General features: G+C 41.5%; 1 protein-coding gene across 1 annotated transcript in view; it reads left to right on the top strand.

Moving 5' to 3' along the window:
- Positions 1-20,514, top strand: part of klf7b (Kruppel like factor 7b) — an 81,847-nt gene that overhangs the window by 49,706 nt on the left and 11,627 nt on the right. The window contains exon 3 of the mRNA XM_086220840.1: positions 14,619-14,742. Within this exon, the coding sequence (XP_086076966.1) occupies positions 14,619-14,742 (124 nt within the window). The remainder of the gene's footprint in view (positions 1-14,618; positions 14,743-20,514) is intronic.

Genomic DNA, 20,514 nt, shown 5'->3' with positions numbered 1-20,514 from the left:
AGTTAATCCAGCCCATTCTGGATGGGTAGGAAAAGGAGAAGAAAATGTTTGGGTGTACAGAACATCAGAAGTCAATGGAAATTTTCATTAAAATCGAATTTGTATGAACCTCATGAATTAACCAACTCAAGCAGTGAGAAGTCCAAAAGAATATAAAATAAACACATTACAACACTGCTCAGCAGCTTGCAATTGTATTGGGAGGGACTGCACAACTGTAGACAGATCTTAGGACAATCCTTTTATCTGCAGTTGTTATAATTCCAAGCTAGAGCAGCATTTGTGTCAAAAGTCATTAACAAGAAGCAAATATTGGCAGCAAAGTTAAAAAAAAAAAAAAAAAAGTTTCAATTTTTTTTTTGTTTCACTCCCAGCTTCTGCGAGGCTGTGTGGGGCTTTGTGTGTGTGTTGGGTTTTTCAAGTGATAACCACAGACACAAATCAGTGAATACCTTTTTTTTAGTCAGATACTGCATTTTTTATTGAAGATTCTTTTGATTTATTATTTCAATTGAGAGCTAGCTTTTAAAGTGGCAGAAGACAAATTACCCCAGATTGGCTCTTCAAAATTATTTAATCGATTTTGGAGTCTAAATGCTGCCTGGATTGGATGCTTTATAACCTGGAAAGCTGAAGTTGAATCCAACACTTATCTACGGTTGAAGCTTGTACCACCTACAGCTAACAATATTAAACTTCAGCTATAACCACATCATCATTTCTAGTTCTGGTTCATGGCCTCCAGTTGTCATCCTCCAGTGATAACATTTTCCTTTGTGTTCAGTGGGATTACAATAGCCTACAGACCCCTCCTGTATTAATACTGGCAACCCTGACGTCATTAATCCAGCATGTTACAGGCTTATATGATCCCAGTGACCATCCGATGGCTTTAAGTACAGCATTACATTGCAAGGAAGCACCCAGTGTAGCCTGGGGAACATTCAACTGTAACTTTATTATAGCTAATCCAGGCTGTTGCTGGTAGATTTCTGGCTGCTAGCTGCAGTATCTTTAATCCTCTGACGATTCTACAGTTGAGTCATGCTAACCGACGATGAGCGTTTTAAGGCAGATTCATTGAGGGAGGAAAAAAACAAAGACGGCACCCCAAAGATACTGCAGCTTCTTCACTCAATGGTTGGTGTGTGTGTGTGTGTGTGTGTGTGTGTGTGTGTGTGTGTGTGTGTGTGTGGTATAAATGTGGGGGCGGTGTATTCCCTCCCGATGTGTTCATTACAAGTGCAGCGCTGTGGTTTAATTAGCTTAATCCTCTTTTTGGGTTATTATGACCATAAATCATTGAACATACATTTAGTAAGAGGTTCACATAGCAGAGGCTACAGGGAGGAGCAGCTGCAGAAAGACTGCACAGCGTCATTTCATTTACTGTCTCGTAGTGCACACCAGACCACTAGAAATGAATACTACACACGTATTGCAATTTTACACTCTATTGATGATTGTTTTCCTATCAATATCCAGACTAAACATTTGAAGTGGTAATGTTAAGTTTCCTGTCTTTTCCCACAATAATTTTTCAGTTACTAACAGGTTCAAGTGCCTCGTAGATCTGACTGGTTCTCGCAAAGGGATGGATATTGCAAATACATATGCCATTTTTCATCAGCAGCAGACCAAAAAAATTGATGTATGTGGCACATGAGATAGTAGAATAAAATATGATGTGGGTTTTATTATTATGGAGACTCAATGTGTCTTTTTCAATGCACTTATTCAATATTTGCATGTTCATATGATGCAATATACCACATAGGACTAGTCCTAACAATTTGGAAAATTGGAATAGCTACCAGACGGTGATATCTGTGACGGTGAAATAAAAAAACACACTTAACCTATTGTGCTTAAGCACAAAGCCTGACTGGGGGAAAGTGCTCTATACTTGTTTGGCATGACTGATTCGTGATCAGCACTCAAACTTACTGTTATGTTCCTTCAGGTCTTTTTGCAGACTACAGATACTAAAATATGCCTAATGAACAAGTAAAACAGCTTTTTGTTGGCAGGTTTTCTAAATCTAGAAATGAAATTGTACTGGATACTTTGGATATTTCACTCTGGGTCATTTTTTTTCCTCTTTTTGTGTCTAAATGACTAATGAAGACAAAAATGCATTATAGCATTTGAAAACCTGCATTTTTTGCATTGATTTTGGATGATTGTTAGCAGTCTAGCCTAATTTTCAAAGATTTTGGTGAAGGAGTTATTCAGTTTGGTGGTGTTTTTATTGGGGGGGGGGGGTGTTGTTTTGTTTTGTTGGTTTGTTTCCAGGGTTTCTTTGGTTTGTTTTGCCTTGGCTGAGGTATAAACTCTACAAGTAGCCCATCTATTTTTTTATGTTGTCATCTGCTTATCCGGGGCCACGTCATGGAGGCAGCAGCCTCAGCAAGGACACCCAGACCACCCTCTCCACAGCCACTTCCACGAGCTCTTCCAGTGGAATCCCAAGGCGTTGCCAGGCCAGCAAAAGACATCATCCACCCAGCATATCCTGGGTCAGCCCCGAGGCCTCCTCATGGTTGGAGGAGGCATCCTCACCAGATGCCCAAACCACCTCAACTGATTCCTCTCAACGTGGAGGAGCAGTGGCTCTACTCTGAGTCCCTCCTGAATATCTGAGCTTCACACCCTATTGCTAAGGGAGAGCCCAGCCACCCTGAGGGGGAAACTCTTTTCCAGCAGCTTGTATTCGCGATCTCATTCTTTGGGTCATTACCCAGAGCTCATGACTGTAGGTGAGGGCTGAAATGTAGATTGACTGGTAAATTGAGAACTTTGCCTTTTGGCTTAGCTCCCTTTTCACCACAACAGACTGATTTAGCAGCCAAATCACTGCGGACGCCCCCCAATCTGCCTGTTGATCTCCCTGAGAGGACGGACAGTTTGCCAGAATCTCTTCGGAGCTGATCGATACTCATCTTTCCATGACTGCTTCTAGAGAGCCACAGACCAGTCACACCCTGTAGGCCTCCTTCTTCATCCTGACGGCTCCCCTCACCTCTGGTGTCCACCAGCAGGTTCAGGGATGACCGCCGCAACTGGCCCCAGCAGCTGCCTCAATAATGGTAGAGCTGAACAGGGTCCATGTGGACTTACGGTCCCCCACTGCTCCCGGGATGCGGTCAAAGCTATGCTGGAGATGGGAATTTAAACTCATCTTGACAGGCCCCCAGGCCCTTGCCACCTGATCCAACTCACCACCAGATGGTGATCAGTTGGCAGTTCAGCTCCTCTCTTCACCCAAGTGTCCAGAACATAGGGCCGCAGATCAGATGATGCAACTATAAAATCAATCACAGACCTAGGATGTCCCGATGCCACAAACACCAATTGGCATCCCTATGTTCAAAAATGGTGTTAATGATGAACAAACTGCAACTGGCCCAGAAGTCCAATAACTGAACACCTCTCGGGTTCAGATCGGGCCTGCTGTTCCTCCCAATTATGCCCCTCCAGGTCACACTGTCATTGCCCACGTGAGCCTTGAAGTCCTACAGAAGGACAATTGTGCAGGGAAGCAACCCTTTCGTTCACTGGGATGAGCCCCAACGTACAGGCAGAGAGTCTGGGGGCTATCAGAAAGCCCACCCCAGCCCTCCACCTCTCACCTGGAGCAACTTCAGCAAAGGAGAGAGTCCAACCTCTCTCAAGGACTTGGGTTCCAGAACAGCAGCTATGTGCCGAGTTGGGCCTGACTATATCTAGCACTCAACCTCTTCCACCAACCCTGGCTCCTTTCCTGCCAGAGAGGTGACATTCCATGTCCCAAAAGCCAGCTTCCTTAGCCGGGGATCAGACCGCCAAGGCCCCCACCTTTGTCTGATGCCCTATGTACATTGCACCAGATCCTTCCTGTTCCCCCTGCTGGTGGTGGGTCCAGGGGGGATGAGCCCATGCAACCATTTCAGGCTGGACCTGGCCTGACTTCAGGGCGGGGCCCCTTCAACCCTCCAGGCTGGTTCCTTAGGGCACCCAAACTCCTCAATTATGATAAGGTGACGGTTCTAGGAAGAACCCTCTATTTTGCACTGCAATATCTGTGATAATTTATCAAACTGAAGCACAAACATCTTACCATATTTAGAATGATCACACAGAACAAACATAATAGAATTTTAATGTTTCACAAAGTAGTTTGCAAAATGTTCATCATGTTAAATATAATTATGTGATACAGTACGAAGTAAACAAGATAAAATGTAAAATTGTTAGGTACCACCACAGCCTCATTTAGTTTCAGGAAAAACCTCTCTGTAACCCCAGACCTCCACACATGTAAATCTCCATCTCCACACTCACTGAATCCAACTTCCAACCTGCTCTCTGTTTTCACTCACTCTCTGTCTTCATGTTACTCATTCAGTTTGGGTTGCCAAGCAACTGCATCACACTCTTCCATAATTGGTTGGTGGCTGGTGGATTGTCCATGCCTGTTAATCTCTCTCTCTCTCTCTCTCTCTCTCTCTCTCTCTCTCTCTCTCTCTCTCACCCCACATCCCCACCCGCTTCTCTCCTTCTCTCAGTTGCTAGGTGACTTTATCACGCATCCTTGCCTTGCCGAGCTATAATTGGCTGGCGTCATGGTTGCTGTGGCGTCAGGCCTGGGCTGGCCTTGCTTCATTCAGTGTGTGTGTGTGGATGTATGTGTGTTTGAGGGGGTCCTATTCAAGGAAAGTGGGGTGCTCTGGCCAATTAAAGAAGACTGGTATGAAACGGCTGTTTGTCTGGCACCTGTGGCCCCCACTCTTACCCCATATCTCTCTCTCACACACACACACACACACACACACACACACACACACACACACACACACACATACAGGTTGAGAGTGTAGCGTTTCTTCAACAGGCCTGGAGGATAAGCTGCCAAATGGTTTGATAGAGCACGTTGAAACTGTCAGTCCTGTACTGAGTACTGAGTGAGGAGGACTCTATGGAATGAGTAGGAGGATTGACACAGAACAGATACTACTGCTGAGGATTCAACAGGAACAATATTTGTGTCTTTAGAGAAGTAATCTCTGCTAGACAAGCTTCTACAGAGTACCAGTGTTATGTGCGGCTTCTATCTTTGAGTGAGGCAAATGTAAAATGCAGCATTTTGACTTCTGCTCCCATATTTTCAGTTGTAACCTTTGACTTCAAAGTCATGTCATATTTAAATTGCCAATGGTAAGCAGGTGCAGAAATACACCTACTCTAAGTTAACCGGTTCCATTTGGGTCTTCTTATTGTCATATAGTGCTCCAGACAACTTTTAATGCCAGGCCAATTTATTTTTCAAGCATGGTAACCCAAAGGGTTTTAGAGAAATACATGACACATTAAAAATGCCTGTAAGAATAATAAAAACAAACTTCCTGCCTTTTAAAAACAACAATACACATTTATTTGCAGAGGAGTCATTCAATCACAAGTGGTCTTTCAAGATAACCGTGGAGACAAATTTTAATTCCAGGTGTAAACTCTAATTAGTGTCTTTTTTGGCCATTCAAGACACATACAGTCCTGAACAGTCCTTTACAGTAATCTGACCTACTTGAGGAAGAAGCATGGATTTATTTCAAGATTGTGCTTTCAAGAAAAATCCCTGATATATTTGCTATTTTGAAATTGGTAGAGGCTAATTTTGAAAACGATTTAATGGAGCCATGCTAATCTTCAAAAAGTGTAATGACCAAAAGTAACAAGTACCGTGTGCATCTTTTGTTGTAGGACAGGGGACTCATCATTGGTATACATTGCTAAGACATAGCATTAACCCTTAGGGACTCATTCACGCAAAGTGCGTGACTTTAGACATACATTCTTTGCATTCGGATATCTTCGGAATGGTTTGTCGGAGCTCGATCACGCATATGATGTGAAACTGCACAGCTGTGCCTTTACAGTGGTACCTATCACTTATTTTTGTATTCAAGTATTTGTAAGAAAATAATTTTTGAATTTGGCTGAATTTAATCATGAATACAGTTTGCAAAAAGCTGTGCTTTGATGTGCACTCCTTTTATTCTCATCTAAATAATTCATGCATCCATCGTCCGACAGATATGGCACTCATATCACATGAAAGGACAGAAACCGAGCTTTACAATGATATAAGACACATAAATGTGCATTGACTGTATCTTTTTATAACTGATAAAAGACTGCAAAATAATAAGTGGCCTTATTCGTTTACTCCAGTCTTTCACTAGTACTTGTCAATCACATTATAGAGAAGACAACATATCTAACCGATTCCTAGGTTATCATGTTTTTGTTTTTTCTGAATGATAGGTAAGTTTTGCATCTCACAACCTTCTCCAAACTTTTTCCAAGTAAACATAAGTGCACAGGCATACGTATTTTGTGCATGGAGGCTACTGTACATGCGCATGTGCAGATTGGCTCAGGTTCAGCTCAGGTCAGTAAAGGTCAGTCTAGGAGACTGGAAAGACGTGCTTGGCAGAGCAGTGTACTATATCAGGGTTATAACAAGGGTTAAATCCCTTTTGATATCTGTAGATAGTTGTGTGCTCTTGTAAATAGTTGTGATGTTGGATTTTTTATTATTTTTGCATGTTTCTTTCAAAAGAAATCATATTTTCATCACAAGCAGAACATGTGTTTATTTCAGTAAAATGGCTTTTATTCTCACCATGCACTCACCGCATGTTTTTGCAAATTGTGAAGTCATAAAATAACTCACCATCATGGTGCTGATATTGTCAGATTCCAGGGAAACTCCCCCAACTCATTATGCAAAGACATGTGTGCTGGAAACCTTCTGTGATTAGAAACATGTAGAAAATCCCAAAAATTTGTAATAATTTTTTTTGTGTGTTTAGCATTTATTATAAAATACATGTAAGTAGTACCAGTGTAACTGATGGCATATCTGGACAGCATAGACTGTCCCGATAAAGAAGAAGATGTAGCATGTAGACATTGACCTTATATTGACCAAGAAAATAGCTCAAAAGCAAAGGATGTAAAATTACCCCAAAATCAGCTCGGGGCTCTAAGGGTTAACATGTTGATGACACCAGGTCATGATAATCAAAGCCCCACCCACTGCACTTTGTTTGAGGAGGAATTAGCGAAGCCTCCTCTGAGAGTAATACAAGCTAGCAAGACAGTCAGCTGGATTTCTTTCCAACCAACACAATCTATATTTCAAAAATAGCCTAAAACTTTTTGTTTCACATTTTTAATTTATGTGCACCAAAAAGCCCACAAACTTGGGAATTTGGAGGATTTCATGAATTAGTCTACATATCAGTTAGAAAAAGAAGTATGCTTTGTATTTGTATTTATTGTCAAAAATCAATGTACATTTCATGTATGACTTTTAATGTATCATATTCAGCTTTGTCAAATACAACATGTGATCAATCCAAAAACAACATGCACTTCACCAGAATTGTCACAGAGATCAATCATCATCATTCATCATGTAATTCAGGCTTGATAAAGAAGTTCATCTGGTATCCTTTGTTTCCACCGTCTTGGTCTTAACCTCATCATGCATCTATAAGGATAGGAGCTGATTTGACTCCGGGCCGTGACCTGGGGCTGGGAGTGAACCTGTGGCATCTTCCATGAGTTCTTTTCTAATCATAAATTCGTTGTTTGAATAACTACCGATAGTAAAGCTTACACTTACAACGGCAGCGTTATCCTGATGCATAGTTGTGTTGAGACTGCATGAAGGTCGCATTGTGCCGGATGGCCCAATTAGGTGTTGCTGCTAGTGTCCAACATTACTAGTATGACTGTTTATGAACGTAGGAACTCAGGTGTTCTGGGGGAGCTGACTCAACCTCATCTCACAGCGAACCTTGTACATCTGGTGCAGACATGTCCATTAAAGCGTCCAGTGCATCTCTGAGTCTCCAGCCTGTTTCTTGTGTCTGACGAATTCCTTCATAACACAGAATTCCTCTACAAGGACCCTGATAGGAGCAGTCTCTTGACTGTAATGGGGCTTGAATCCAGGATAGAAAATGTCAAGGTTATCATTTTCTGCCAGAAATTTGCTGTCATGAGCTCTCTCACTAAACTTGCATCTGGGAAGATTGGATGTGGGCCTATAGTTCTGTTTTTGTTTGTGTTTTTTTACTGATACTAATGCAAATTTATTCATGTTGTTTTTCATAGTAAGTATTTAATTATGTTCTAAGGAGAAAGAAAAAAACAAAACAGGTATATCAAATGTAGATTCACCAGTGGGATCTCAACTCCCATTGAACTTAGAATGGTTGACTTATTGTCATGTCCACAAACACCAGAAACTGTAGCAGTCGTCACAACTGAGAATCAGGGAATCATGACTGACCTCTTGAGATTTGACTGGAGAATTTGAATATGCAAATATAGAACAGGGCTCGTGACCTGGAATTCATTCAGTCCAAGAGCAACTGCGTCATGTTGCGGTCCCATTGCGTGTGTGTGTGTGTGTGTGTGTGTGTGTGTGTGTGTGTGTGTGTGTGTGTGTGTGTGTGCATGCGTGTGTGGATGAAAGATGACTCCCATCAAAGAGAAGCAGGAATTGGTGGAAAATAAAGGGGAGGGGGGCATCAATCAGAGTTGGAGCTTCCTGTAACACATCACCTTTTACTTTTCGTTGCATCACCTAACTCCTAGTGCCACACTGTACCTCTCAGATATTAGCCCATCTGAAGTTGGACACAACTCTGCTGATTGAATTATTTTGCATGATGATTGAAAAAGGTGATAAATGAACAGAAGCTAAAGCACTGTCTTGTTGATGTGGTTGAGCTTTCCAGGATGTTTGAGACTTAATGATTGAACAGTGAGAAATTTCTGTTAATGTATTTTATTTTCAGGATAAATGGAATTGAGATGAGCCATCTAGTTTTTAACATGGTTTAACAACTTGTTAAGGATTTTATCATTGGATGTGCTTTTATTATTATTATTATTAATTATTTTTTTGTTGTTATTATTGTTATTATTAATGATGATGACACTACTGCTACTACTGCTACTACTACTACTACAACTACTACCACTACTATTCATAATACTAATAATAAAGGCTGAGTTTTGCTTTATATTTATGTAAAATTGTACTTGAACATTTATTCACTAAAAGACTGATTATTATTGAATAGGGATTCTTTGGAGATTTTAATTAACCCACCTATTTGACAATAGGCAAAGATTCATGTATTTTGTATATATTTTAGCTTTTGAGCTCTCCTTTAAATTGACAAAGGGGTATAGTAAAAATGTTTTCAATCAGATCTCATAAGATGCAGGATTATGTTGCTTTTACTTGTTAGATCCTATGAGATTTTTTTTTAAAAAAATCTGAAATATTGTTCTTTTTGGTCAATTCCAAGCAATTTTCTTGTTTCTAAACAAAACATGTAACATAAAAGGGCTTTTGTTGTCAACAGATACTAAATTGTTCCAAAATATATCAACATGAAAAATAATGAAAAGCCTGTTTACTTTGCACTTTGCAAGAGTCTGATAAATAATAATGGTGGCTTTTAAGATAATTGGTACCTTATTGCTGTACATAGTATTCTTCCTAATGTATATTCCATAGTGACCACGTGCCAAAATTTAAGCACATTTTGAGATAAATTTAAGTCATTAACCCTTTTGTGTTTTGAGTCAACACAGACGCTGTGATAGTATTTGGTAAGAAGAAGGAAAAACTTCTTCTTTAGAAAGCATTGACCAAAGAAACAAGATTTGAAAGGGCAGAGAAAACTAAATATTGGAATTAGTACTGCAATCCAGAATAGAATAGAATAGAATAAACACATGTAAATATATTGTGGTTTGGCTTCCTTTTTTAATTTTAAACACTATTTTATTTAAATAATATTACTATGGCAAACAGAATAATTACTGTGTTTTTGAATGCACTCGGAAAACACAAACATCCAAACAACTACATCCAATTATATTCTCAACATATTGTCAAACGCTTCAGATGTCACATTAGTTCCACTTTGCTCTGGACTGCTCTGTGTTTGTGTTTGTCTCCCTAAGAAGATTGGTGTGTGTCATGATGGGAGTGGAGGGGCTGCTGGGACATCTGGCTAACTGACTGTAAGCTGCTGTAGTGCTCCCCATTAAGAGTCATTAAGACCCCAATTATAGTTACCACCCTCCAGTTCACACACACGGCACAGAGTCACACAGGCACAATAGGTGGTCTACGATTAGGATTGGCCTTTTTTTCATTGGTATTCACAGGGGTCAGTCATGTACAAGAGCTGTGGAAACTCGAGGGAGGGTCAGATGTGTTGTAAACATTTGGTGAGGTTGTTGAACATGCATTTCCACAAGGGTCCACGTGACGTACATTTTTTTCTGTGTACTTGAGTAATGTGTTTTCAGAAGACCAATATCGTTTTGAAGCAAAAACAACCGCAAGTTTTTCAGTAGGTCTGACTGAACAGCAGTACATCAGCCAGATATGTCTCAATATGATTATTGGTAATAACTTGAAAAATTAAAATTGAATTACATCACAATTATCAAGGTGGTGGATACAAGTATCATAATTCACTGTGCAGCATTTTGGTGTGTGACAGACTTCTAGCTTGGTACTATTTCTTCAGCTTAACTTTATTAACACAACCCCCTTTTAGTTTATTACTCCAATATAGATCTAGTAACTTCATATTTCACCTCATTTTACACCAGCCTGTTGTCATACTGTAATATGTTAAGAGCCTGGTGTGGAAAGAGATCCCAGTATCAACTTTATGTGGCTCTGTCCAGCAATAGTAATTCATATTGATTAGAGAAGAAAAGTAAAGGAAGGTGAACTGCAGCCTTTGAACCTTTTTTTTATCATTTTCAGTGCAGCAGATGCTCACTTACTCACTAATTTTGTGAATTTTCTGTTTCAATTTGCAATTTTTTGTTCATGAAAGTACTCCATCCATCCATCCATCCATCGTGTTAAGGGTTGCGGGGGGGCTGGAGCCTATTCCAGTGGCTTTCGGGCGAGAGGCGGGGTTCACCCTGGACAGGTTGCCAGTCCATTGCAGGGTCAACATATAGAGACAGACAACCATTCACACACACACAGTATGAAAGTACTAATTAAACTTATTACTTTAGGCTGTGAGACTCCTTATCAAATCTTTCACACTCCAAAAGAACAGTTTGTTTGTAAATTCAACTGTAGTTTGTTGTCCCAGGGCACAGTGAGCTCGATGGTGTCGATGAGCCTGAGCGAGGCTGACCACAGAGCAAGGTCTGGCCGCAGGTTGGTGGATGTGATCTCAGCTGGGAAGCAGAGTTTCTGGCCCAAGTCTGCCAACAGCTTCAAGTCCCGTGCCCCACCTAACTGTCCATTGTCTGGTCTAATGGCAGTGAGGTTGGCTTGACCCTGGCCCTCCCAGACAAATGTTGTTTCCTGCTGATGGGATGACGGGGAAAGAAGGGCGTTGACACTTGTCCATCTGCTTTCCAGCACTGCTGCAAGATGGACAAGTGTCAACGCCCTTCAACACCTGGTTGTGCCACCAGGTGTAACAGCCTTGGGTGAGGCTAGTCTTGCAGCCCACCAAGATGTGTTTCAGTGTTGCCGGACTCATACAGAGAGGGCATGTGGGGTCTTTGCCATACCACTGGCTGAGGTTTTTGGGAGAAGGCAGAAAATCATAGGCAGCCCTGATGGTAAAGTTCGCCCTGAATGCCTCCATCTCCCATAGCTCTTTTCAGAAGATCTTCCTCTTCTCCACTCCTTTGTATGCCAGCCACTGCCCTTGCTTTGCCCACGTCACAGCTTGTACGCACCTTTCCGCCTCCTCTTTCCAATGTACCTCCTGGACCACCAGCTTACGTTTCTGAGCTGGAGTGGCCTTGCTCCAGGCTGATGTGCTGGCCCCAAAGCCAAGACCACTCCTCCCCTGCTGTACTTGGCCTACTATATATCTGTGCTTGAGTGCTGCTTTAGCCTTCTCATTTGCATGCAGTGGGGTCCACTTCCTCCCTGTGGCCAGAATGGGGGCAGCTTGGGCTACAAATGGATCAATTGAATCAAGCAGCATCATCTCCAGTCTTACTTTGGCATACTTGTTCTCCTCTGGTAGACTGGAAATTGGCAGGTCTAGCATTCTTTTGCCGTAGAGCCCAATACTGCTGAGGCACCTGAGAAGGCCAAGCCACTTCCTTGATATGCACCAACCAGTCTCTCCAGCTTTTGAACATTTGAGATCAGGACTTCATAGAGGGTTAGTGGCCACATTAGAATCAGAATCAGAATCAGAATCAGTGAAAATAGTTAGAAAGAGCGCTCTTCCAGAGCCACCGTGCACCACAGAATGCAGATACAAAGAAAAGATACAATAAATAAAATAAGCAATAAACAATGTAAGAACAGTAAAAATATAGAAAAAAAGATAGAAATGTGCAATTTGCGAATGAAAAAAGTGAGAGGTGCAAAAGGAGATTTTAAAGTGCTGAGAACAAATTAAGATGCAGTACAGGATGAGATAGTTTGATGGTTGTTGATGGGGGGGGGGGGGGTCAAGACTGTTGTGTGTGTGCATTTAAACTGTTTGTTGGTGTTGGCAGTCCTGATGGCCCAGGGGAAAAAGCTGTTTGTGAGTCTGCTGGTGTAGGACTTAATTGACTTGAAGCGCCTGCCCGAGGGCATCAGGTCAAACAGGGGGTGGGCAGGGTGGGTAGGGTCAGCTGTGATGGCCTTGGTTCTCCTGAGGCAGTAGGATGAGGAGATGTGTTCCAGGGTGGGCAGAGGGCAACCAATGATTTTTTGGGCGGTATTTATGACCTTCTGCACTGCCTTCCTATCCTCTGCTGTGGAGCCAGCGTACCACACTCCTAGACTGTGTCCTAGACGCTTTCCACGGATGAGTGGTAGAAGCCCAGCAGCAGCTTGCAGTCCAGGCTGTTCTTCCTGAGGATGCGCAGAAAGTGCAGCCGCTGCTGAGCCTTGTTCACCAGGGCCCTGACATTGTAGCTCCAGGAGCAGTCGGAGGAGATGTGGGTGCCCAGAAACCTGAAGGTGATGGCAGTTTCCACCTGTTCTCCATTTATGAGGAGGGGGGTGTGGTCCTTTTTGTTTCTCCTGAAGTCCATAATAAGTTCATTGGTCTTATGGACGTTCGGGTCAGGTTGTCGCCTGAGCACCAGTGAGACAGTTTCTCTACCTCCCTGTACGCTGTCTCGTCCTCGCCATGGATGAGTCCAAACACAGTGATGTCGTCTGCGTGGAAGTAGCCCATTCTGTACACACCAGAGATTCAGCTTGCTAAAAAGCAGGGTTCTGCCAATGTTCTCCAGGCCGCTGGCAACCTCCCTCCTGAGCTGATCTTTGTGGGCAGGCATCATATCAATGACCTAAGGCAGGAGTCACCAAACTTTTTGAAGCTGAGAGCTACTTCTTGGGTACCAATTACAATTAATGAGAAGGGCTACCAGTTCCTATATATATATATATATATATATATATATATATATATATATATATATATATATATATATATATATATATATATATATATATATATATAAACTGTTTTATATATAGATAACTCTTTGACAGGCCTATTGTCATTTTCAAATCAAACTAATACAAGTGTGATTAAAGAATAGAAAAAAAATAGATGCAGGTCACTGGTGAGTGATGCTATGTTGAGCTATTTTTAGAACAGGCCTGTGGGTGACTCATGTGGTCCTTGCGGGTGCCCACGGGCACCATGTTGGTGACCCCTGACCTTGGGATTTCACAGGCTTCTCACAGACCTTTGGAATAGGTTCCTCACCAATGTGAAAGCGGTGGTGTGACAGTTTCCCCTTGTCAGTGGAGATGCTTTTGGATTTGCTCTGCTTAATCTTCATGTATGGAAAAAGCAGACTTGCAGTTTCATGTGTTCACCTTATTAACACTCATGTGTATGTACTTTGGCCAGATATCACCATGTTCCATCTCAAGACTGTCTCCTCCTGGAGTAGACCTAAAGTAAATCTCTCAGTACTGAATACACACACATACACACACACACACGCACAAACACACACAGCTGGAAGGCTTTCTATCATGGAGAGATAACTACAGGCTGAGAACAATACACCATCTATTCTCCCATCTGGTGAACTGGGGGATGAAACTTCATTTACATTTCAGATCGTACCACCTCAGGGCGTGTTTTTGTGAATGTGTGTGTGTGTGTGTGTGTGTATGTGTGTGTGTGTGTGTGTGTGTGTGTGTGTGTGTGTGTGTGTGTGTGTGTGTGTGTGTGTGTGGGCGCGTGCCTGCATGCATGCGCGCATGTGTCTATGTGTGTGGTTGGGGTAATAGAGGGGACAAAACAAGACTCATTTCAGGGTGAATTTTGAATTAACATGCCGTTCTGCTGAAAGACTTCATTTACAGTTAATTTATTGGTTCATTGAAATGGCTGCTGTGTAAAAACTGGTCTGTCTGCCAGGCGGCTGGGGGTTGGGGGATAAACAAATGTGTTAACCTGAAGTGAACAGCTGTAGCTTTGACGTGAGAAATTGGATGTAGATTTTATGATCAAATGTGACACTCTTTTCTCACTGTCTGTCTGTTTGTCTGTCTGTCTGTCTGTCTGTCCATCTCTCAGGTGAGAAGCCCTATAAGTGCTCATGGGAGGGCTGTGAATGGCGTTTTGCCCGAAGTGACGAATTGACGCGACACTACCGCAAACACACTGGAGCAAAGCCATTCAAGTGCAACCACTGCGACAGGTAAACACACACACACACACACACACACACACACACACATACACACACACACACACACACACACAAATCTGCCATATTAAAAAACAAATAGGAACATACACTATTTTATTCCATTTAGGAGAAAGATGCCACTTTTTTCTGTTAAAGACATCTGCATCTAAAATGTGTCACCCAAGAAATGAAACTCAAAACAGAAGACAAGGAGACAGTGGAATTCAGTCACTAAATAAAGGCAACAGCAATTCATTTTTCTTGCAAGTAAGCTGTCAAGAGGACATTAATTAGAAAGTCATTTTAAGGTGTGCTGCTCAGACCGAAAATATCTGGTATTTATGATGTGTAAATGTCATACACATACAATGGTAAATTATCTACAGAGAAATTTGCTGGAAAGTATACTTTAAATGCCTTATAACATAGCTTGACTAGCAGTGTCTGCCTATTCCAGAATAGGCCTACGCAACAAGCTATATCTGGTTAGACAAAAAAATAGCATATTTTTAAAAATTAAAAAAATCCATCCATCCATCTATACTGCTTATCCATTAAGGTTTGCAGGGGAGCTGGAACCTATCCCAGCTGACATTAAGCGAGAGATGAGGTTCACCCTGTATGGGTCTCCAGTCCATCGCAGGGCCCTCAGGAGCAATGAGGGGCTCAGTATCTCACGCAAGGATACTTGGACATGGTCACCGGGCGAAGTGAGGATTGAACCAGTGACCCATCAGTTACTCGACAGCCACTCTACCTCTGAGCCATCCTGCCCCCCATCAACTTAAAACTTAATTTTGCAAAATGTTGTCCCAGTTTCCCACTAAATGGAGTGACAGAAAGAATTGATTTCATTCCCAATATATTAATTGCATTCTTTTTAAAAATGTGTTCACATCCATACCAGAAGGCAACTGGGCACAGCCTCATGTTCAACAGTGTCTTTATGCACAGGGATTATTATTGCACTACTTACTGTAGCCTATTGAAAATGCTTAATTTTGTTTTTAGTCTGTTACAAACTCTTTTAATTCACATGAATTAAGACATGGAATTCATTACTTATACATTGTGTTATTCAGTTGCCCTAACATTGGATGGTTGTTGCTTTTCTCTTTGGGAGTTTTTGGTTCTGCTCTATGAGCAAAAGTAATAGCAGGTTGTTGACTGAATAAGGATGACTGTTTGTGTTCCTCCTGTTATACTGCCACCTGTTGAAGGTCCCGTGCACCTATGTAAGCAGAGCAAGCAAAAACCCAGCTGCTTGAAGTAAAAAAAAAAACACTTGAATGGCATCAGTTGTAGATCAGCCAATCACACTCACATGGTTGATCCGTATCTGCAGCAAAAACACATGATCTGTACGACCAGCAAGTGTGTAAGTTCTATTTAGGACATACAAAAAAAATAGCACAAACAGTTTTAAGAGTTATTGTGTGTGTGTGTGTGTGTGTGTGTGTGTGTGTGTGTGTGTGCGCGCGCGCGCACGTGCGTGTGTGTTCACTCATTCCCCTTTGCTGGCGGTTAAATGGCTTCTAGATATTGGCAGACTGGTCACAGCTAACTGAGCGGCACCTGATGCCAGCTCTATTTAAACATACTCTTTCTCTGAATATATGTGCTTTCGCTACCTTTCCAATGAACATCATACACACAAATACACTCTTTGCCCCAGAGACAGTGTAATTGGCTGTTGTGAGCTCCCTCTAGTTTGGGTTTTAGTCATAAAACCCTCCAGAAACCTGCTGGAACCGTCTAATCCTGGCTGAGAGCAGGGACTGCATTAGCTTCTTTCTGGCACACACACAAATGTCGAGACTGAGTACACATATACACAGGGAATACTAAAACACATCACTGCTACGTTACGTTGACACTTACGAACATTAAAGTTTATGTATCATCACCTACTTAAAATAATGTCCTGTCATTTTGTTGACATTTTTTTTTTGGCGTAAAACAACTCCTTATGATGTTTTGTCTCCAGTTTTTTGTGTTTTCTGAAAAACTTTTAAAAAATTAGTATTATTAGTATAATAATAATAATAATAATATTTTATATTAGTAAAAAAAATTATGCGGTTATTTTTATTAGCTACGATATGTGAATACAGCACACACTGACAAACAGAACTGAAGTCAGCTTTTTGAGGCCTCCTAATATCTGCATCAGTGTTGGAGCCTGTGATGAACTGTGGTGTAAAATATCTGATTAACAGTACAATCCTAAAATGTTAAGAGGACTACAACTTCCCTGGGCCGTTTCTGTAAGAAACATCCACTTACTGACTTTGAAAACCTGTTCAACTTGCCACACAGTGAGCTAATGATCAAGATAAAGCAGTGATTTTAACTCAAATTGAAACAACTTTTTTTGTCAGAGGTCTAATGTGGTATTAAGAGCCATCGCCATGCTAAAAATATTTGGACCACATTATTTTAGGTACAATTGAGTAGAAATAACCTTGTAGACTTCAATCAATCTGACAAAATGTTTTGGAAAAGATGACTTGCAGCCTTCACACACCCTCATACTAGCAAATACTACCATTACTACGACTAATAATAATCATAATAATATTAGTAAAAACATAATTATTATCAACATTATTATGATTATTCATTTTCTACCACTTATCCTGTTAAGGGTTGCAGGGGGCTGGAGCCTAACCTAGCAGCCTTTGGGCGATTGGCGGGTTCATCCTGGATGGGTCACTTGTCCATCACTGGACCAACACATAAGGACAGACAACCATTTGCTCTCAGACCCACACCTACTGTCAATTTAGAGTATCAATCAGCCTAGTCCCCTCTTGATGTCTTTGCACTGTGGGAGGAAGCTGGAGTACTCGGAGGCGACAGTGCTAAACACTGCACCACCGTGCTGCCATCATTATTATTATTATTATTATTCATCCATCCATTTTCTATACCGCTTATCCGTGAAGGGTGTCGGTTGCTGGATGGCCACTCTGCCTTTGAGCCATGCCGCCATTATTATTATTATTATTATTATTATTATTATTATTATTATTATCATTATTAGGGCCTGAGCCTGAAGGTACTTCAGGCGAAGACCCTATTATGTTTGCTCGGCAGAGCTCGGCAGAGCAACACATTAGCAGCACTAAAAACACTACAAACACACACTAAACAGTGTCCCAGGCCCCCCCAACACCCATGAGGTACCTTGTTATTATTATTATTATTATCACAATATTATAATACACTAACTTTGTAGATCGCCTCTCATCAGCCACAGATGTACAGATACAGAAAATTTTAAAAAGTCCAAAATATGAAAGGGAAATTGGATCACAATAAAACACTTAGAAAAGGCCTGCCGATAAAAGAGAGTCTTAAGGCCCATTTTAGTAGAAGTCACTGGGAGGGACTTTGGGTTGTGGGGGGAAAAGAGCAGAGGGTTTCAGCTACTCATCAGAAGAGGTTATGGGCACAGTTAACACAATGCTATATACTGTAGGTAGAGGGAAACATCTTTACACTGCATACACATCTGTGGTGGGAGGAGCCGTACCGATATTACCATAAGAATGGCAAAACACACACATACACACACACACACACACACACACACACACACACACACACAGTCTGCCATTAATCCTGCTTAATCAAGCAGTGGCTCCCCTGATGTTCTCATGGAACTGGAGTGATGATGATGAAGAAGAGAGATACAGAAAGTGAAGAGGAAAATGGAGAGTTTAGGGGAGAAGAAGAAGAGATGGGAAGGAGGAGTATGGGGGGGCGGGTTGAGCCAGCTGGTGCCCCCTTCCTGGCCCCGCCCCAGTAGTGACACAGTAACTGCATGGCCATCTGTCCAGAAGCACGCAAACACACACACAAGCACACACAGATTGGGGAAAGTGTACAGTAGGAAAAACTTTGAGGGTAAACACTTGATGTCCTTCATTTCTATTTCTGTCATCTCCAGTAAAGGAAAAAAGTACCATCATGACATAATCATAATCACAACCTATCTCGAACCCACATTTACCTAGTGGTTGCCTCCGCTTCACCCCCTCTTAGCCCGTTTTCAGCAATGCCACAGTCTGCTGCTCTACACTGAGCTAATGTCTGAATAGCCCATGTCCTCCATCCAGCGCACCCACATGCTCTAACCAGCCTCGTGCATGGCTGATTGATACCATCCAAAAGCTGCAAAGTGATCTCATAGCTTTTGGAGGAAAGGTATCTCCTGAATAATCAACTATTCTGAGAGCACCTTCATCCTTAATACCTCTAACACCCTAAAATGCCTTACTCACACTTAACTATGCACTTCCTTCCCAGATTTCCTTCCAGTTTGTTTTATTGAACAGATTTAGAGCTTACTCCAGGATCTCCTCCTGCTCAAAAATGCATTGTACTGGAGGTTTAAAGTTTTCAATTTGTTTTCTTACCCACAAGAAACATATAAATCAAATGGTAATCGGAAGCAGTGATATAATTGAGTTATATACAGTTTAACTGTTAGCAAGTGGCTAAGAGTGACTTATAGAAGCAAAGCAGCAGCAGAATTGTGGGGTCAGCTATAATGACACACAGAGGAATGATCATGTCATCCTTTTTCCGTTAGTGCACACCTGAGTACCTGCAATTTTTTTCAAACCTGCTTTAAAAAGCTGACTGACCCATTCCCATGAGTAGACGAGGAGTTGCCTCTCTGTTTTCTGTTGTTTTGTTTCCTGGTGCATCAAGTTTGACGTCACAGACACAGTGAAAAAAGTGAACTGTGTTGGACAATACAATCTTTGGTTGCTGAACTGAAAGCATTATGGAGGTATTTATGTTGCAGGTTGTTTCAGTCTCTTTTTTAAACTAAATGCTCAGTGAACAACGTAAATGCTTGAATGTAGACGGATTAACTTTGCGGCCAAGATGACAGGATGTCACATAACTTGTATTGAAGACAACCAGCTCTGATTGCCTGCTTTTAGTTTCTTGATAGCTGAGCCATGACTGCTCATGGTATGTTAGTCTGAGATTGGCATTGAAGTATGCTTCAAATTAGTGCATTCAGCCCAGTTTTGCTACATCAATGCTGATGGGAGCCAAAAAATACATGTGTCTCCTGCAGATTAATTTGTTCCAGTAATGAATGCCAATTAGACATGCTCCCATTGCAGAAAAAAAGCTGGATCTTCGTGGGGGTTTGCAGGTTTATGGCCAGAGGGAAAGGGGCTAGAGTGAGCATTAAAATACAAAAAGAATTCTTCACTTCAGTGTTTATACACTGAGGGCCCAAATTTTACACAAGTGCATCTTGTTGATTTTGGGATGGAGAATGCAGGGGTCATGTGGCTGGAAGGACCAAACAGGGGGGAAAAAAATGGATCCATTCATCGTAACAGCTAAGCAATTATAAGGAGGTTTCAAGAAAGCCAGACAATAATCACTGAATTGAGCTCCCATTTTCCTTAATAATCTCTTGTGGATGCGTTCTAATTTTGGGGTGATAAGGCTAAGGTCAGTTTATGGAACACTTACTTGACTCAGAATTCAGTAGTTTTTCTTTCTTTCTTTCTTTCATTTTTTTCGCCAAACCTTGTTGCAGCACAGTCAGTGTCTTGCTTATAGTCACATTTGTTGAACAAGATAGGTAACATAAATTTGCAGATTTTAGTACATCAAGACTTAGAGTACATCTTAAAATCATGGTTTCCTCAGTAACAAGACTGACTGAATATCTGCTTCAAACAGTCCAAACATGATACTGACTCACTGGTAGTATGGAACATTAGGACTAGCATGAAGTTC

The sequence above is a fragment of the Aulostomus chinensis genome, chromosome 12, assembly GCF_037954235.1.
Source record: "Aulostomus chinensis isolate RoL2024-O1b breed Wild chromosome 12, RoL_Achi_v1.0, whole genome shotgun sequence".
NCBI lineage: Eukaryota > Metazoa > Chordata > Actinopteri > Syngnathiformes > Aulostomidae > Aulostomus > Aulostomus chinensis.
This window is presented reverse-complemented; position numbering and strand designations above follow the sequence as displayed.